Genomic DNA, 16,777 nt, shown 5'->3' with positions numbered 1-16,777 from the left:
CGATGGTGTTGCCATATCGTCTTGTCTTTTCTTGTCTTGTATTATCTTGACTATGGTATTGGATTGGCTTGTTTGTGCTGTGTCAATCAATCAATCAATCAATCAATTCAATCAATTAATTCAATCAATCGATCTGTTCGCACTAATAATGATGAGGATAGACTATTGCTAATATGTATATGTGAAAGATAGAATGTTGTTGATTGATTATGTATATATGTTATGGTTTATGAATTGTGTTGGAAGTTAGTGAGAGGGTAACCTTTGTGGCCCACATCATCCTCTCTCCCTCCCTTTGTTTGTGAACAATTAAATTAAAAAAATAAAAAGGGCGCCAACTTCCACCTCTCATTCAATCTCATTCACTCACTCAATCAAGTCCATGAGATAAATAAGATTGACCATTAATTAGTTTACTATGACTACTTCTACAACATATTGTCATCATCATCCATTACACCACATATTGATGAGGTATCATCTTCAGATCTGCATGGTGTATCTTGGTCATCTTCGTCATCTTCATCATCATCGTCTTCATCATCTGTAACATCATCATCTCCATCACCATCAACTACAACAGTTGGTAATGCAGATGTTCGTCTTGAGAATGGATTGAACTTGAGTTCACTAAAGTTCTCCATCATTTTGGAGAACTTGGGCACGCTGCCAAACAGTATCGATTGACTCTTGGATAATGGTGATGATGGCGTGGCTGTGCCTGTCTTGTTGGCTTGCGAAGGTGGTGGCGGTGACATACCCTGTGTAGACTGTGACAGTTGTGGCGAGGAGAACCTTGGCGATGAAAAGTATGGTATGAAGGACAGCAATGGGGATGATCGTGTTGGTGTGTCCGAAACCACCGTTGGTTCACTAGAGGCAGCGGCGGCGGCAGCAGCAGCAGCCTGCTTCTGTAATGTTTCCTTCTCGACCAGTTGACACACCTCGTGCTTGGAGAACACCTGGACCTCACCTTGCAGCTGACACGCCAGTTCATCCTCCAAGTACAGGTTGACTTTGAAGGGCGTTGGGTCAGATCCACATGCATTGCTGAGTGGGATGGCGCCCTTGCCCACAAGAGTGTACTCCATCAACTCTTTGGACACGAGTGCCACCTGTATGTACTGTGTCTTGAGGTACTCCTTGTCATCGATGAATGATCGCAGCTCAATGGACTCGCTCCACACGGGCAATGTTGAGCGTACACTTGATGTGCGCTCACAGTTGTCCTGGCTGACCAGGTGCAGCGCGTTGAACTCGAGATAGGCGTCCAGTCTTGTGCCAGGCGGCAGAAGATCAAACTGATCGGCCACCAGTGACTTGATAAAGATGAATGTTGGCACGCCTGCATTGGACATCCAACTGTATGGCGACAAGAGTGGCAGGCGCAGGGCAGTGTACACCGAGTCTGCATCACTAGTGACGGACAGGGGTTCGGCCTCTGGTAGGGACTTGAAGTAGATACCATTGGACAACTCTGTAGTAGTGGTAGTAGAGTCTGATGGGATTGATGGTGTTGCTGCCACGCTTTGCCAATCACTGGATGCAAGGGACTGCGCATCAGAGTCGCCAGTCCAGAAGGTGTAGCGATAGGACACGTTGAGATACTCGTTGTTTTTGACGTAGAGAACTGATGTGCGGTCGTCCACAGACAGTGGCATCCAATTGCAATGATTGACAAAGCATACTGATGTCTCCTTCAACTTGAATGATATGGTAGTTCCAAATTGAACGTCCTTGTTCTTATACTCCTTCAATGCATCCGTTGGCTTGTTACCAGTCTCCTTCAACTTGTTGCCAAACTTGAACAACTGTGACACTGACTGAGTCCTCGACAACAACTTTAGTCTGCTACTGGTCAGCACTGATGTCGATGACGAGGTCAACGCTGGAGGTGAGGCGATCTCCTCCATGCCTTGTGCAAGATTTGGACTTGGTGGTGATGATGGAGGTGACGATGATGTTGGCGTGACAGGTGTCAAGCTCTCAGTAGGCACTGTCAACGCGTCTGATGATGGTATTTGTACCTTCTTGTTGGAGAATCGTCTGAGTAGACAGCTGACTGTGATGTTGGATATGTAGGACGCCAGATCCTTGTGCACCAGAACAATGGCGGCTGTATGTGGCGAGGTTGCTGTCGTGACCATTGTGTATTCGTGGCCAAAGTATCGACGTATTTGGTAGAACCAGTTGCCGTGGCAGCCCGTCAGTGGCGGTCCACCCAGTCCATTGCCATCCTCCTGGTCAGTGATGCGCTGTGCCGCTATGTAATATACACTCTTGTCCTTGGGTATGTTGTGTTGTTGGAGATAGGCCAACACATCGAGTCGCTCAGGCCGACTATCCACATTGATCGACACCACCAGACAGTCCAGTGCTTCGGCCTGAATCGTCTGGCTGTTGGAGTTTCTCAGACTGGGTGTATGGCCCACGTCGCCATGTCTATAAAGCTCGTGAATGAATTGTTCGCGCGCCAAAGACGTCGAGAATATGATGATCTCTGGCGTTGCACTTTCCAAATGATAGAGATTGAGTGATCGGTAGTTATGCTTGCTGCGCTCGACCAATATGATGTTGTCCAGCAGCACGTCCTTGCGCCGGCCACTCTCGGGGATCCAAAGAGAGACGCAGCGAGTCGCAGTCGATCCCATCGTGCGCACAGACAGGACGGCCGACACAATGATGCGTTCCTCCTCGTCCACCAGGTACTCGACGTCCAGCTCGCAGCCATCGACAGCCAGCTGGTCGGACGTCCACTTCTCAACGACCAGCTTGCCAAGGAACAGGTCGAGCGCCAGCTGCTTCTCGTCGTCCTTGAAGTTGGTGTTGATGTATCGCTTGACCGAGGTGACGCCATCGGTCATTGTGCCCTTGACACTGCGCTTGCCTGTGCGTGTAAAGTCGGTCTTGAGCGCGGCGGTACCCGTATATCGCTGGCTCATCACATCGGCATTGTCCGCCCATACATTCTTGAACAGCAACTCAAATGCCGCGTGATCCTCGACGCGATCATACGGTGAGATGATACCCATCTTTGACAACTGTTTGTGTAGCATACTATGTGCCAGTATGCTCTGGAAGACGTTGGTGCGGTCCAGGCAATCGATGCAATTCGTTCGGAATGTGCCGCCCTGGCGCAACAATGGTGCTTGGCACGCCGTGCTCTTGAACAAGTATCCATGTCTGTCAAGATGTGGACGCACTAGGTCCAACAGTTCGCTCAAGTTCTCATATCGATTGTTCTTGCATTTATCATGGAAGTCGAATGAGTAGTATCTTAACATTGTCGATGTGTCTTTGTCTGTTGTGTTTGTATCTGTGGCCGGGGATGTGGCTGTTGTTGTGGCTGTGGGATTGGCATGTCTTGACAACTTGGCATAAGTCTCAAACATGTTACCAATTGTTGACTCTCCTCCATGATGATCAATCAATGATACCATAACTTGTGGACCATACAATGTTATCAGTTCATCGCAATGTGATGTGAATGCTCTGTCCTGGATGGGGATAATCAAGGAGTATGAGTATGATTGTGCCCCATCATCCATCCATCAATCTAGTCCCAATCCTTACAGTTAGAATATTGTTGCCTGGTATTGGAGTTGGCTTTAGTCCTTTACGCTTCTGTTTCCATATTAAGGGTATTGAACCTCTGGTCTGAACATATGATGTGAGCACCTGATCAAAGACAACGATCTGCTCAGTCTCTACAAAGTTTGCTACATTGCCCAGTGGATCTGCGCCTCTCATATGATACCTAGCTCCAGCTCTCTTACAACTCCTCCTCGATATAAATATATACTTGAACTTGTTTGAATTGATTTCGCAGTTGAGTATCTTGATGTCTAAGTTAAGTATGAGTAAGAGTATGTGATTGATTGATTGGAGTGAGTATATGTGTATACATACGACCATCCATGATTGGGAGAATGAATGGATGGCATTCGGCATCGATGAACTTCTTCTGGAGATGTTGATTCCAGAAGAACCTTTGGTCAGCTCGTTTCCATAGTGGTGAACTCTGTGATTGGACACAACATTCAATGTCCGATATGCGTTGTTCCGTATGTGTAACATCAAAGTCATATGAGAAGTAGAATGAGAATGTCTCCAACATGTTATTCAGTATTGCCAAGTAGTTCTTCTCTTCCAATCTCTGTTTTGTATCCAAGATTGAATGAGTGATTGAGTGAGTGAGTGAACGATCACTTATGGACCAAGCCTGGATTGTGAGTGGGACATACCTCTGCATCAGTCAATGCTATTGGAGTGGCTAAGATTGGATGTATGTTTGTCTTGGTCACTCGGTATATGACGTTGTCATTGCCTCGAATGGCACCAACTTCTGTTCTCTCGGCAATAGTCAACAAATGTGGACCCGATAGTAAACTTATGATTCCAAGACATCCATGTGTCTTATAAACAGTTCTAATAGGTTCTGTTATCATTGCATCTTGTCCCAGCTGTAATTTGGTCAGTACCAAGTTAGGATTGATTGAGTGCGTGCCTCCCTGTCCCGAGTCCATCACATCGACCTACCTCTCAATTCTACATTGCCTGTTGAACGATCTATAAATACTGTCTTTGGGTCTTCATGTTCATGGTTGGCAGATGTCTGCAACAACATGAATGAGTCTAACACTACAACATTGACATTGGGATATACATAGGTTACTGGTTCACCTGTAGTAGTACTACTATCTTCATTATTGCTATTGTTATTATTGTTTGTGTTGTTATCCATCTCCTATTACATGTATGATTGGAGTAGTAGTTGTTAACAATTAAGTATGCATACAGTGTTGTTTATGTTGTTTGGAGTGACACTTGTGCCATCGATTAGTTAGTTTGGTACCAAACAAACAACAAGTTGGTGTTCAAGGGACCTTCTGCACCACGCCCATTTGCACCCCTTTGGTTGCAAAACCACCCTCCACAACCAAAAAGGTGATCAAAATGAAACGAATCTTCACAAAACAATTCCAAAAGTGGAAGTCGGGGCAAAGATCTGGAATATGCTCTACCTCGAGCAAAGGTTCTTGGCGCCATAAATAACCAAGACATGTCCATGTCCATTGTTGATGTTGTTGTCCAACCAACCAACCAACTCAGTCGGTGACATTTAATGTCCAACTAAGTACTTCTTAGAAGAACTTCAAATTGAAGTTGATGCCCATCCTGTTTGATTGGTCTGATTGAAGCTTCTTGAGGGGATGTCCGACGTAGATGTCAACTAGTGCTGGTCCTGTTTCGAATCGGAAGCCAAATCCAACAGTGTGTCTGTAGTTGTCTGGTCGCAACAACTCCCTCATGCACGATCCAAAGTTATCATAGTTCAACACAGAGTTACCAAATGCGTAGAACAAGAATGCTTGGCCTGGATAGTCATCAATATCCTTTGTCAAATAGAGTGTTGTGTTGTGATAGAAGTCTCCTCCAAGGCTTGGCTCTGTTGTTCAACAATGTTAGTATCCTATCTTTGGCACCATTCAATCAATCAATCAATCCAATCCAATCCATACTCTTGCTCTTTGTTGTTGCCAATCCCTTATATTCGAATCCCTTGAAGTGATATGATACACCATTGTAGAACCTATCGATCATTGGAGACATTCCTCTCGCCATATTGTAAAGACCTCCAAAGGCAAGCATGCATTCCAAGTTCTAAAGTTCATTGAATGAATGAATGAGTTGAGTGATCGAAGGATTGGGTGTTATTGATCAACTTACAAAGCCTCTGTAGAGGGGATAGTATATATGAGTGAATGACTCTGTCTTGATGAACTTGGTACTGAATGGACCTCCAGCCACCTCATTGTGAATTCTGCCCCACAGACCAAGTCCGTACAATCCAGTCTTCCTTGACATCCACTCCTTGAAATAGTAATACTTGTGCGTCAGACTCAGCTTATGTGAGAAGCCAGTATGATTCCTCATCCTACAATCGATGATCAAGTCAGTGAGTGTCGCGTGTGCAATATCGTCCGATCAGTCCAATCTTACTCCTCATCCTTGTTTTCACCAGAGACAAAGGTTCTTCTGTCACCTGCGTAGAGGCTAAAGTAGTGTCGACCATAGTTGTTTGGATGGAATGTGATACATGACTCTTCAATCTGTAAGTTCTTGTTGCTATCGTGTTGTGAGTCATGTCAGAAATCTAATGCTCGCGCGTGTGTCTAATGCGTGTCCACGCGTCCATCCATCCAAGTATGTATGCTTACAGCTCGATAGGGTTCTCCAATCTCTTTGACAACTCAATCTTGTTGTTATATCTATCCTTATAATATATCTGTATGTATGTTTGATCGAATGAGTCGGTCTGTTGACGAGCAAGGCACGATGAATACATACACCACCATTCAATGTCTTGAAGATGCCAACTGAACCCTCGCCACCAACCTCACCACCATAGCCAAAGGGATTGACGATGGAGAGGATGGTCTTTTGTGTAAAGTCGGTGTTGATCGAGGTGTCTAGGGAGATACCGCGCTTGATCGCAGAGATGGTGACGGTGCGTCCGTCATCGCCAACGGTGTAGTCACCCTGCGACATGATCTGATCACGCTCCATCAGTTGTATACCATCCTGTACATATCTACGTAGTCTTTTCTTGTCGCCTGCGTACGTATCAATGTTCTTAAAGTACGTCCTTCGCAAATACTCATCATTGGACCTAATCTGATTGAATGTCAACTCGACCTGAATTGATTGATGATTGATTGATGTGTTAGTAAACTGATCAGTTTCGGGATGATCACATGTTGATCATCATCATGTCATAGATAGTGTATACCTTTGCCATGGTTGATGCGAATATGTATATGTTTGATTGGTATCTGATGAGGGGCTAGACACAATGAACATCAGTCGTGACCTGATGACCAATGGACGCGTCAAAGGACTCTTTCCATTTTTTTGGAAGTACGGAATAGGTAACCAAATGTCTTTCTTCATCATTGGACTCATGAAGTACATTAGTCATTCACCATGCATCATGTGATCGTGTGTTACATGTACACATACACACTGACCAATCAATCACGTGTCTACCTAAGGTGAAGATGTTTAAGATTGGGGTTGATCAAATGTGTGACATTACCCCTTACTTATCTTCACAACAGCGACGACTACTCGCCCTTGGCCATTATCCGTATTACGAATGTATCTATATTAATCAATTCACTGTCGTTGATTGTAACAACTAAACAACATTCAATCACTCAATCAATCTCTCAATCACAAATGTAAGAGTTGTGTGAACAGAAGGTTGTATTGGAGTTACCACCAATGAACTAACCAATCAGAGCATGGATACGTGATTGAACTTGAATTGGAATGACCATCACCTCACTGACACTTTCAATCAATCAATCAATCAATCAATATTTATCTTACCTTATATGTTCAATCACCATCATTGTCGACAACTGTTATAATACATGAATTATAAGGATGGATGATTGACAAGTTGTACTTTACATTCAACCATCAATGGATATTGGGTCAACTTTGTATTAATCATATCTTCGATCGTCAATATTACAAATAATGTACGAGATTGACTCATTGGATACAACTTCCTTTTCCCTCCTTCCATGCCATCCTGGAATTCTATTTAATCATTGGGAATTCCCAAACATTATCCATCATCAGATATTCAATCTAACAATCAAACAAACTAACTAATCCTTTAATTTAATTAATTAACTTCTTACTTAACTTTATAAAACATGTTGATCAGTAAGTTAAATCATTATTAATTAATATCCTCACACGATAAATCAAACATTTAATTCTAACTTTCAAACAACAATTATTATAGAGGCCATTACATCATCCGTCAGTAGCTTTATGCCATCATCAATGAGTGGAAGCGTTATTGGTTCATCTGGAAGCAGTGGATCTTCTCAGGGAGGAAACTCAACATCGGGTTGTGGTCCATGTGGACCTGTCAACCACACTTATCAGGAGTTTGTAGCTTATCCAGCTTGCTACCCATGCTACCCACCACCATGCTACCCATGCTTCCCACCACCAGTCTGTGGCAGATATTGTTAATAACAATAAATGATTTGTAAATGTGTTGCATCCACTTTCCCTCAGTCTTGGTCTAATGTTTAATGAATTAATAGGTTGAGTGTGACAAACGTCGGCACTATTCCTTAGTCAACTTTGGCAACTACCTCAAACCGTACCATAAAATTCTACGATCCAACTGACTTTGTGTAAAATTGGATCAAAATGTTTTTACAATATATGTTGAGCAAAATTATTTTTGGCGCACGAATGCTCTGTCATCTAAGGGTTAGGATCCAGGACTCTGAATCCTGTCATCTGAGTTCGAATCTCAGCAGGGCAATATCTTAAAAAGGAAAATAACAAACTGAACTTCGTATTCAGGATGTCCTTGAAGCCGGATGGCAAGAAATTCCTGTTGGATGTACAATTCCGAGACTTGTCAAGGCTCATCTTCCTAACGAGTCACATACACATTCAGTTCCTTGACTACTCTGCGAATGGCTGCGCTCAATGGTTTGGACATGACCTCACCTCTTGACGTCTACCCTGTCCTCAAGGTCAAGAGTAATCGCCAAATGATTGAGTTTGGAGTTGTAGGAAGTACAGATGTATTTTAATTAAATAAATTGGGTGCATATATCGATATCCACAACCTTTGTAATGTGTGTCTCTTCGTAAAGACATTCACAAAGTGTTTATGATATCGTCGGTCATATGTGTGTGTGTATGGTATTACAATAGTCTGTCAACGAATGGCGCTGGCAGACCAGAGGTAGGTAGGTAGGGTAGGTATTCATCTCGCTCGCTAGTGTAAGAATCCAGTGGTGTTGAGGTTCCTCTGCAAGAACATATTGTCAAACAATCCCTTCATACCCTGCTTGGTCTCGGCTCTGGCAAAGAATGGATGCTATTTGCGTGTATGGTAGTTGATGTGTGAGTGGATGTTGGAACTATTCCAAATTTTGGAAACGATAATTATAATGTTGACATACCCTTAACAATTTCTGTGCACTCGATCGCTTGTTGGGATCCATTTCAAAGCATTGCCAGAGCATGTCCTTGAGGTCCAGTGAGCACTTGAGTCGCGCCACATCAATTCCCTTGGTGGCATTTGTAAACATTGCACGCATACGTGACTCGCGATGTGGTGGCTTTTTATACATCAACTCCAACATACACACTCCAAAGCTCCATATATCCGCTGGGTATGAATGTGGCTCGCCCTTCACCATCTCTGGAGGCATCCAGAATGGCGAGCCCACTAAATGGTTGGACACCTCATTCTCAACTGATGAGCATAGTCCAAAGTCAACTGTAATGTATCATTGAATTGGGGTAAGTAATGTGGTATAGTTCCATTGAATGATTGAACTTACCAAGTTTGATCTCTCCACCAACTGTGATCATGACATTGGCACTCTTGATATCGCGGTGCACCAACTTGTTTTGATGCATGTAGGCGATTCCCTTGAGTATCTCCTTGCCAATGTATCCGATTTGTGTCTCTTTGAACACGTGTGAAGAGGTGACGGCTGCCTGCTCCAGCGTGCCACCCTGCATGTACTCCATAATGATGAATAGTTGTTCAACGTGCAGCACCGATGCCTTGTAACCAATGATGTTGGGATGATCACATCGCTTGAGGAATCCAACCTCTATCAATACATTGTGCTGTTCCTTTGGTGTCCTATAATGTACCACCTTAATGGCCACCTTCTTCTTGTCATAATGAGCTTCAAACACCTTTCCATATCCACTATAATAATGTGATTGATTGATTAGTTATATGATTGATTGATTGGTTGATTGAGTGAGTGAGGTACTACATACCCTTTACCAAGGAGGTTGCCAAACTTGATGCGCTTCTTGATGTCTGGATACTCTTTGATTGTTGTGGCCACGCTGGCAAGGAACTCAGGAGTGGCGCCCGCCAGTCTGATCTTTCGTCGTAGTTTGAGGTCCAGGAGCTTCTTCTTCATCTCCTCTTCGTTGTTGGAGACGATCTGCTCCTTGTCAATGACAATGGATGATGTCTGGATCTCCTCCATTGTCTTTGAGCGTGGCTTGTTGACCACAGGTGCTGGAGCTACGAGGCTCTCTGCGACTGATGCCTCGGTGCTTGCCTCTATTGTGAGCAAATCATCGTCTGGATGTACAAAGGTGATCTTCTGACGCGTGAGGAACTTGAGCACGGTGAGGAACACCTTGAAGTTGTTTTTGATGTCCTCGAATGGGATGTCCTCCTGTTTCAGGTCGGCGACAATGTCCTCGGGGAGGTCGTCAAATGTGCTGACGACCAAGCGCGGACATCTCTTTCGATTGGCGTAACGACGCTTGGGCGAGCCGTCCGGCAGCAGATGTTTGGTGATTGATCCACTCTTGGAGCGATGGAATAGTCCCATTCCGGTATTCGCCATGCTACTGCTGCTCTGTTGTTTCTTGATCTTCTTGTCGACGCCCGTCACCTCGCTCGAGTCGACACAGGGATGCTCGAGTGAGCCTGAGCCGCCACTCTCCTTCCTGTGGTCCGATTGAAGTCGCTCCAACATCATCGACGTCAACATCGAAGGTGAGTGATTGTCACCGGCACCGCCTCCGCCACCACCAGATATATTTGTTGCAGTGGTTGTTGTTGTTGTAGTAGTTGATTCAATTGATGGGGAAGTCATGTTTGAAATGGCCAATGCTTCAATGGGGATATTATCATCGTCATCATGTAATGATGGTGTGCCATTATTCACTGGTGGAGCGTCCAACTCATTCATTGTATCATTCGACCATTCATCAGTCTTTGTAGTCTCCATTGTGTGTGTCTGTGTCTGTTGTTGGGCCTGAACCTGTGCTTGGGATTGAGCTTGAGCTTGAGCTTGTTGTATGACCTTGGTAATTACCTCAAGTTAGACATGATCACATGATTGATTGAATATGGATGTACCTACACTTAATGGCCTGGTATCTATTGTAATGTGTGACGATGGCAATAGACCAATCTTGCCATCTACTTTGCCTCTTATATAGCCATTGTCGGTCTTCTCAATGTACTCTATCTTGGTGCCCTTTACAAAGCTTAGATGGTTGTCTGTGATGCCTGTATAGTCTGCAGTGGCAATCAGATACATCATCATATCATTAAATTAATAATAATAAAGTAATAATAATAATAATAAACAGATAAATAATATTGTTATTAGATATATATAGTACAAGTATGTTATGTTATATGTTTGATTGATTAGATAGTTGCAAAAGAGTGAGAGAGTGTAGACAGTGTTGCTGTTGCAATTGGAGAGTGTGGTTGTTTGAGCGAGTGACACAGTTGTGGGGGTTGAAGGGGAAAGTCTGACAAAGACCCTTTCAGATTGTAAATCTGGAAAAACACATGTTTGATCTCGATCTTGGGTTGAATTTGGGTGAGGACAGACCCAATCGTGACCAAGCATGGACCCTTTTACTAATAATGATCAAACAAACAAGTTATAAATAACTTATTACGAACCGAGTATGTAAATCATGTGACATTCATTCATTCATTCTGTCTCGTGTGATGTTTGATGTGTGATGTGTTAAGTGTGATGTGGGATCGTCGGACTCCGATGATTATATGATTGATTGATGGATGGGTCTTGGTCCTGTTAATGATTCGAATGTTATGTATCTGTTTATTGAAATTGGATGGCTATCTACATTACTCGTGTTGGGTTGACTTGATTGACTTGACTTTGACTTTGATTGTGACTTGAATGAATGAATGAACTTGACTTGATGGACCTCTGGATCGATCTTGGCAATTATCTGTATCTTGACATATTTTTATCTTGAATGTTTGAATGATCGCTAAAATAACTATTTGGCCTGTATCGAATTGTCTTCGGTTGTTTCGCTGGTCGATGAGTCACTGTCACTGGTGTCGCTGGACGATGTGGTGTAATCAGAGGATTCATCATCAGTCTTTGCTGCCACTGCCTCGTGGGCGGCAACTGGTGCCGCCACCGCCTTGTTCTTGTCAACAATTACCACATCGACAACATCGCCCAATGGAGGAGGGGGCGTGCCTTGCTGCTGGTTATCCACAATGTTCACCTTGGCCACTTCCGGACTGTCGACTGCTGGTGGTGCTGTCGCCGACTCGTGCTGCTCTTGATGCTGCGGTGCTGGAGCCTGTTGTTGGTGCTCAGGCTGATGGTTTGCGGCCGCAGCCGCTGCACCTCCCGCCACGACCAATGGCACTGCTGCTGCCGCAGCCACAGGTGCAACCGGTGCTGATGAGTGAACGACTGGTGGGATGGCCTCGTTTGAGTGTGTTCGTCGCTCAACCACCATTGACTGTTGGAGACTGGCCGCGGGCGCCTGAACAAACGCTCCCTCGGCATACTGGTCGCCGTACATCTCGCGAATCATCGCGTCGTACTTGGTCAGGATGATCCTGCGCTTGAGCTTCTGGGTGGGCGTGAGCTCGGCGTCGGGGCCCTGGTCCGTCCAGTCCTGTGGCACGATCTTGTACTTCTTCACAGTGGACACGTTGGGCAGACGCGAGTTCACCTCGGTGATCTTGGCCTCGAGGTACTCGTTAAAGTGCTTGTCGGTGATGGCCTCGGCCAGCGATGCGGGTGGCGTGTGGCCGTACTCCAACTTCTTGAGAAGCTCTGGGCTTCCAATGTTGAGCAGCACCACCAGGTACTTCTGGCGATCACCCACCACCATAGCCATGTTGACACCGGGAATCTGGCGCAAGTAACCTTCGATCAGAGATGGCGCAATGTTCTCGCCACCGGCCGTGATGATCAACTCCTTCTTGCGGTCCGTGATGTAGACGTAGCCGCTCTCGTCAATGTATCCAACGTCGCCTGTGTGCACCCAGCCGTCGCTGTCGATTGTCTCGCGTGTGGCCTCTGGATTCTTGTAGTAGCCAGCGAAACAGTTTGGTCCCTTGACGCAGATCTCGTTGTCGCCCTCGTTGAGCTTGATGAACGAACCGGGCAGGGTCTTGCCGATACTGCCCGTCTTGACCTTGGGATAGCCGATCGTCTGTGGGCCAGTCAACTCAGACATACCGTAGGCCTCAGTGATGGTGATGCCCAGCGACATGAAGAACTCGAGCGTGTCCTTGCTGATGGGTGCGGCGGTCGACGCCATGAACCAGCAGTTGGACAAACCGAGGTTGCCAAGCACCTTCTTAAAGACGAGGGAGCGAGCCAAGCCGTAGCCCATGGGCTTCTTCTCGCCGCGCTGAGCGCTGTAGCCTCCGGCAATGCCCTTGCCACGTGCCCAGCTCAGCAACTTCTTCTTGACAAAGCCGCCCTGGTTCAACATCAGCGAGATCTTCAACTGTATCTTCTCCCATACTCTTGGGACTCCAAAGAACACTGTTGGCTTGACGTCCATCAATGTGTCAAGCAATGTACCCTATATAATATTTGATTGAGTTAGTTGATTGATTGGGATGATTTCAGCCTGGCGACGGGCACATACCTGTAGCGCATCCCTGTCTGCGAATGATACGTTGAAACCAAAGAGCATGGGCGCGTAGAGGGTTACTACTTGCTCGGCAATGTGGCTGAGCGGGAGGTAGGAGATGAAGCGCTCGCGATGACAACGCTGTGGGTGAAGCACCATGCTGCCAAGGGTGTGGACGGTCCAGGACACGTTGCGATGGGTGATCATGCAGCCCTTGGGCATGCCAGTCGTGCCACTGGTATAGATGAGTGTGCAGAGGTCGTCGGGCTTGATGGCCTTGGAGAGGCGGTCCACCTCCGAGTCGGGCACCGAGCGACCCAGCTCCATGAACTGCTCCCACGTGTAGATGCCCTCGCCGTGGGCTGTCGCGGTCGCGCCTGCCGCCACCGGCGTAGGTTCCATAATGATGATGCCGCGACATGTCGGGATGCGGTCTCTGATCGAGGTGTACTTGGCCAGCTGCTGCTCGTTCTCTACGCAGACAAAGGCCGCCTCAGAGTGCTGTACAAAGTACTCGCACTGTGTCGATGAGCTGGTCGAGTAGATGCCCGTGGGCACACCACCGGCAAAGATGGCGCCGAGATGCGATAGATGCCACTCGGGCGAGTTGAAGCCAATGATGTTGATGCCCTCCTTCTCGCGAAGTCCGAGCTTAATGAATGATTTTGCCGCCGAGTATATGTCCTCCCTGTATTTGGCCCAAGTCCACTTGGTCCACTTGCCACCACGCTTCACCTGTATTGCCAGATTGTGTGGGTAGCGCAGTACCGTGTTCTCCAATCCATCAACGATGGTCAAGGGCATTGGCAAGGGCTCGATCAAAACTCCATTTACTGCATGATGTGGCTGGGGATCGATCAATGGTAGTCCATGAGCCATACGTGGCTCTGCTGGTGCTGCTGGCGCAGCTGTAGTCGTTGCCGCGGTAGTAGTAGTAGTAGTAGTGGTAGTTGGTGCAGTAGCAGCAGGTGGAGCAGTAGTTGTTGTGGTTGGCTCAGTTGAAGAGGAAGCTGGAGGTCCTGAATTGGACGAAGCATGAGTCTCGTGGACTACATGTGGGGCTTCTGTCGTGGCCTCAGTGGTAGTAGCTGTTGGTGTTGGGTTTGGATGAGTGTCTGTAGCCACGTCCGCCATTGTTAATGTTTAAGTTTAGTCTGATGTTCAAGGACACTGGACTCTGTATCTGGCGTTAATAATTAATTAATTATTGATATTGATTGTTTGGTTGATTGAATGAGCGAATCAATGTTATATCTTTGGAATGAATTTATGAAAGAATGAATGAATGGGGATGTGAACATACACATACATTACATATAATATATTGTTATTATTATTATTATTAATTAAACCGCGTAGGAAGGTGAACTTGGCGGTTGTATGTATGTGTGATCAAAATGGGGGTGTATCGTGGGGGCTGCAAACGATCACCTGATGCTTGTGGGGGTTGATCCCCCAATCCCATTTATGGGTAGTTTGGGCGCGCTTCTATTGGACCTGTCATCCTGGTAAAAGTTATGGTTATGTCAGGTCCCAATGTGGACCAATGACTCTTGTGCAGTGGTAGTGGTAGTGTCGTGTCATGTGCCAAGTGTCATGTTACATTCGGGGTTGGGCCTCTCATCCACATCCACATCCACGTGTCATCGGAGGTCGTATCGAGGGAACACATGTTGTTGTTCACTTCCATTGATATTGTGGTGATCCATAATAGTTCGTTTGGACTTTGATGAAGTTGTAGATGAAGTCGTAGTCGTAGTTGTAGTCGTCAACGTACCATGATGCTTTGGATGTTGTTCATGGTACTTCTCTTTTGAAAGATGTTTATCCAATACTGGAAACCTAGGCATCTTATCAATTGACTGAGGGAATGGACTCTCATTAAAATACGGATGTCTCAATGCTTCACTAGCAGTCAATCTCTTCATTGGATCATATGTCTACAATGTTTGATTGATCGAGTGAGTGAGTGATTCCAGACCGCGCCATGTATCCTACATACCAATAGCTTGTTCATAAGGTCAATACAGTTATTACTGTATTGTGATAGTTTGTTGCGTAGGTTACTGTAGGGATAGTGCGTGATGTCCAGTTTGTTGGATAATGGAAGTGATGAATAGGCTGGCCATATTTGATTGTTTGGTGAGCCAAGCAGGTAGAATATCTTCTTAAGTTGTTCAATCTCATTGTTGCCATTGATGAATGGACTGCCAAGTAATAACTCGCCAAATATACAACCTACGGCCCATATGTCGATTGCCGGTGTATACTTGCTGTCGCCCAACAATATCTCTGGTGCACGATACCACAATGTGACGACCTTTGGTGTCAAGTGAATGGCTGGGTGTCCAGCCTTGCGTGCCAATCCAAAGTCCGCCAGCTTGAGGAATCCATCATTGCCATACAATAGATTCTATTGAGTTCATTTGATTGAGTATGATTGATTGATTGATTGATTGATTGATCGAGGCAGGGGACACTTACTGAGCACTTCAAATCCCTGTGGATGATCCATCGCGCATGGAGATACTCAACAGCCTTGAGAAGTTGTAGGATGAAGCATTTGACCTCGGACTCTTTGAATGGTTTGTTAATGTGATCCACCAATGCTACAATGGAAGTTAGTAACTCATTCAATCAAAGACTGAGACTGATTGATTCGCTTCTTACCAGCAATGTCATGCTCGACGTATTCAAACACCAAGTAGATACTGTCCACGCTTGATCCAACAACGACCTCAAGTAGACGTACAATATTAGGATGATTCAATTGTTTGAGCAACTCTATCTCTCTCAATGATGTCTGGATTGAGATATGTATTGGTATGTTAGGACTTTGGGAGACTATCTCGCGAAAGAAAGGGGAATGGACTATACATACCAATGGCATGCCATCTTTCTCCTTCTCCATCTTGACCTTCTTGAGTGCCACAATGCGTCCAGTGTCTTTGTCCCTACCCTTGTCTGTTTAATTGATTGAATGAGTGAGTGAGGTTGGGAATGTCATTGTGATGGCGTCATGATACTTACACACGATACCATAGGTACCCTCTCCAATACAATCAAGTTTCTCAAACGAACTGACTGATCTTATTGTTGAGGTAGTAGTTGCCATGGGCAATTGAGCCTTATCTTTGTCAATGTTGTTGTTGTTGTTGTTGTCATCTGATTCTGTTATATTAACAGAAGCTGTAGTAGTGGCAGCAGCATTAGAGTGAACTTTGTCGTTGTAAACAATGTCATCATCATCTTCATCATCATAGGTGTAAGGTACAATCATTGTATGATCACTTACCAACATCAT

The 16,777-nt window shown here is 45.4% G+C and overlaps 6 protein-coding genes across 6 annotated transcripts; 1 reads left to right on the top strand and 5 right to left on the bottom strand.

Annotated features, from left to right (window-relative positions):
- Positions 1–428: 428 nt before the first annotated feature.
- Positions 429–4,448, bottom strand: SAMD00019534_025530 (hypothetical protein; the record flags this gene model as incomplete). Its single annotated transcript, XM_012901851.1, has 4 exons — positions 429–3,497; positions 3,574–3,845; positions 3,910–4,156; positions 4,245–4,448. The coding sequence occupies 4 exons, from the start codon at positions 4,446–4,448 to the stop codon at positions 429–431; spliced, it is 3,792 nt and encodes a 1,263-aa protein (XP_012757305.1).
- Positions 4,449–5,144: 696 nt separating this feature from the next.
- On the bottom strand, positions 5,145–6,802 carry SAMD00019534_025520 (hypothetical protein; the record flags this gene model as incomplete). The annotated part of the gene is made up of 7 exons (XM_012901850.1): positions 5,145–5,449; positions 5,523–5,664; positions 5,731–5,938; positions 6,004–6,129; positions 6,222–6,289; positions 6,352–6,699; positions 6,794–6,802. The coding sequence occupies 7 exons, from the start codon at positions 6,800–6,802 to the stop codon at positions 5,145–5,147; spliced, it is 1,206 nt and encodes a 401-aa protein (XP_012757304.1).
- Positions 6,803–7,730: 928 nt separating this feature from the next.
- On the top strand, positions 7,731–8,058 carry SAMD00019534_025510 (hypothetical protein; the record flags this gene model as incomplete). The annotated part of the gene is made up of 2 exons (XM_012901849.1): positions 7,731–7,740; positions 7,823–8,058. 2 exons carry the CDS (start codon positions 7,731–7,733, stop codon positions 8,056–8,058), a joined length of 246 nt encoding a protein of 81 aa, XP_012757303.1.
- Positions 8,059–8,827: 769 nt separating this feature from the next.
- Positions 8,828–11,144, bottom strand: SAMD00019534_025500 (hypothetical protein; the record flags this gene model as incomplete). The annotated part of the gene is made up of 5 exons (XM_012901848.1): positions 8,828–8,926; positions 9,012–9,331; positions 9,396–9,775; positions 9,850–10,898; positions 10,959–11,144. Coding segments are annotated over 5 exons (2,034 nt in total), but the record flags the coding sequence as incomplete, so codon positions are not given.
- A 718-nt stretch (positions 11,145–11,862) lies between these two features.
- Positions 11,863–14,607, bottom strand: SAMD00019534_025490 (hypothetical protein; the record flags this gene model as incomplete). The annotated part of the gene is made up of 2 exons (XM_012901847.1): positions 11,863–13,422; positions 13,489–14,607. 2 exons carry the CDS (start codon positions 14,605–14,607, stop codon positions 11,863–11,865), a joined length of 2,679 nt encoding a protein of 892 aa, XP_012757301.1.
- A 460-nt stretch (positions 14,608–15,067) lies between these two features.
- SAMD00019534_025480 (hypothetical protein) lies at positions 15,068–16,753 on the bottom strand (the record flags this gene model as incomplete). The annotated part of the gene is made up of 7 exons (XM_012901846.1): positions 15,068–15,197; positions 15,364–15,413; positions 15,476–15,886; positions 15,958–16,082; positions 16,144–16,276; positions 16,355–16,437; positions 16,504–16,753. The coding sequence occupies 7 exons, from the start codon at positions 16,751–16,753 to the stop codon at positions 15,068–15,070; spliced, it is 1,182 nt and encodes a 393-aa protein (XP_012757300.1).
- Between the last annotated feature and the right edge of the window lie 24 nt (positions 16,754–16,777).

Source organism: Acytostelium subglobosum (genome assembly GCF_000787575.1).
Source record: "Acytostelium subglobosum LB1 DNA, scaffold: scaffold4, whole genome shotgun sequence".
NCBI classification, from domain to species: domain Eukaryota; phylum Evosea; class Eumycetozoa; order Acytosteliales; family Acytosteliaceae; genus Acytostelium; species Acytostelium subglobosum.
This window is presented reverse-complemented; position numbering and strand designations above follow the sequence as displayed.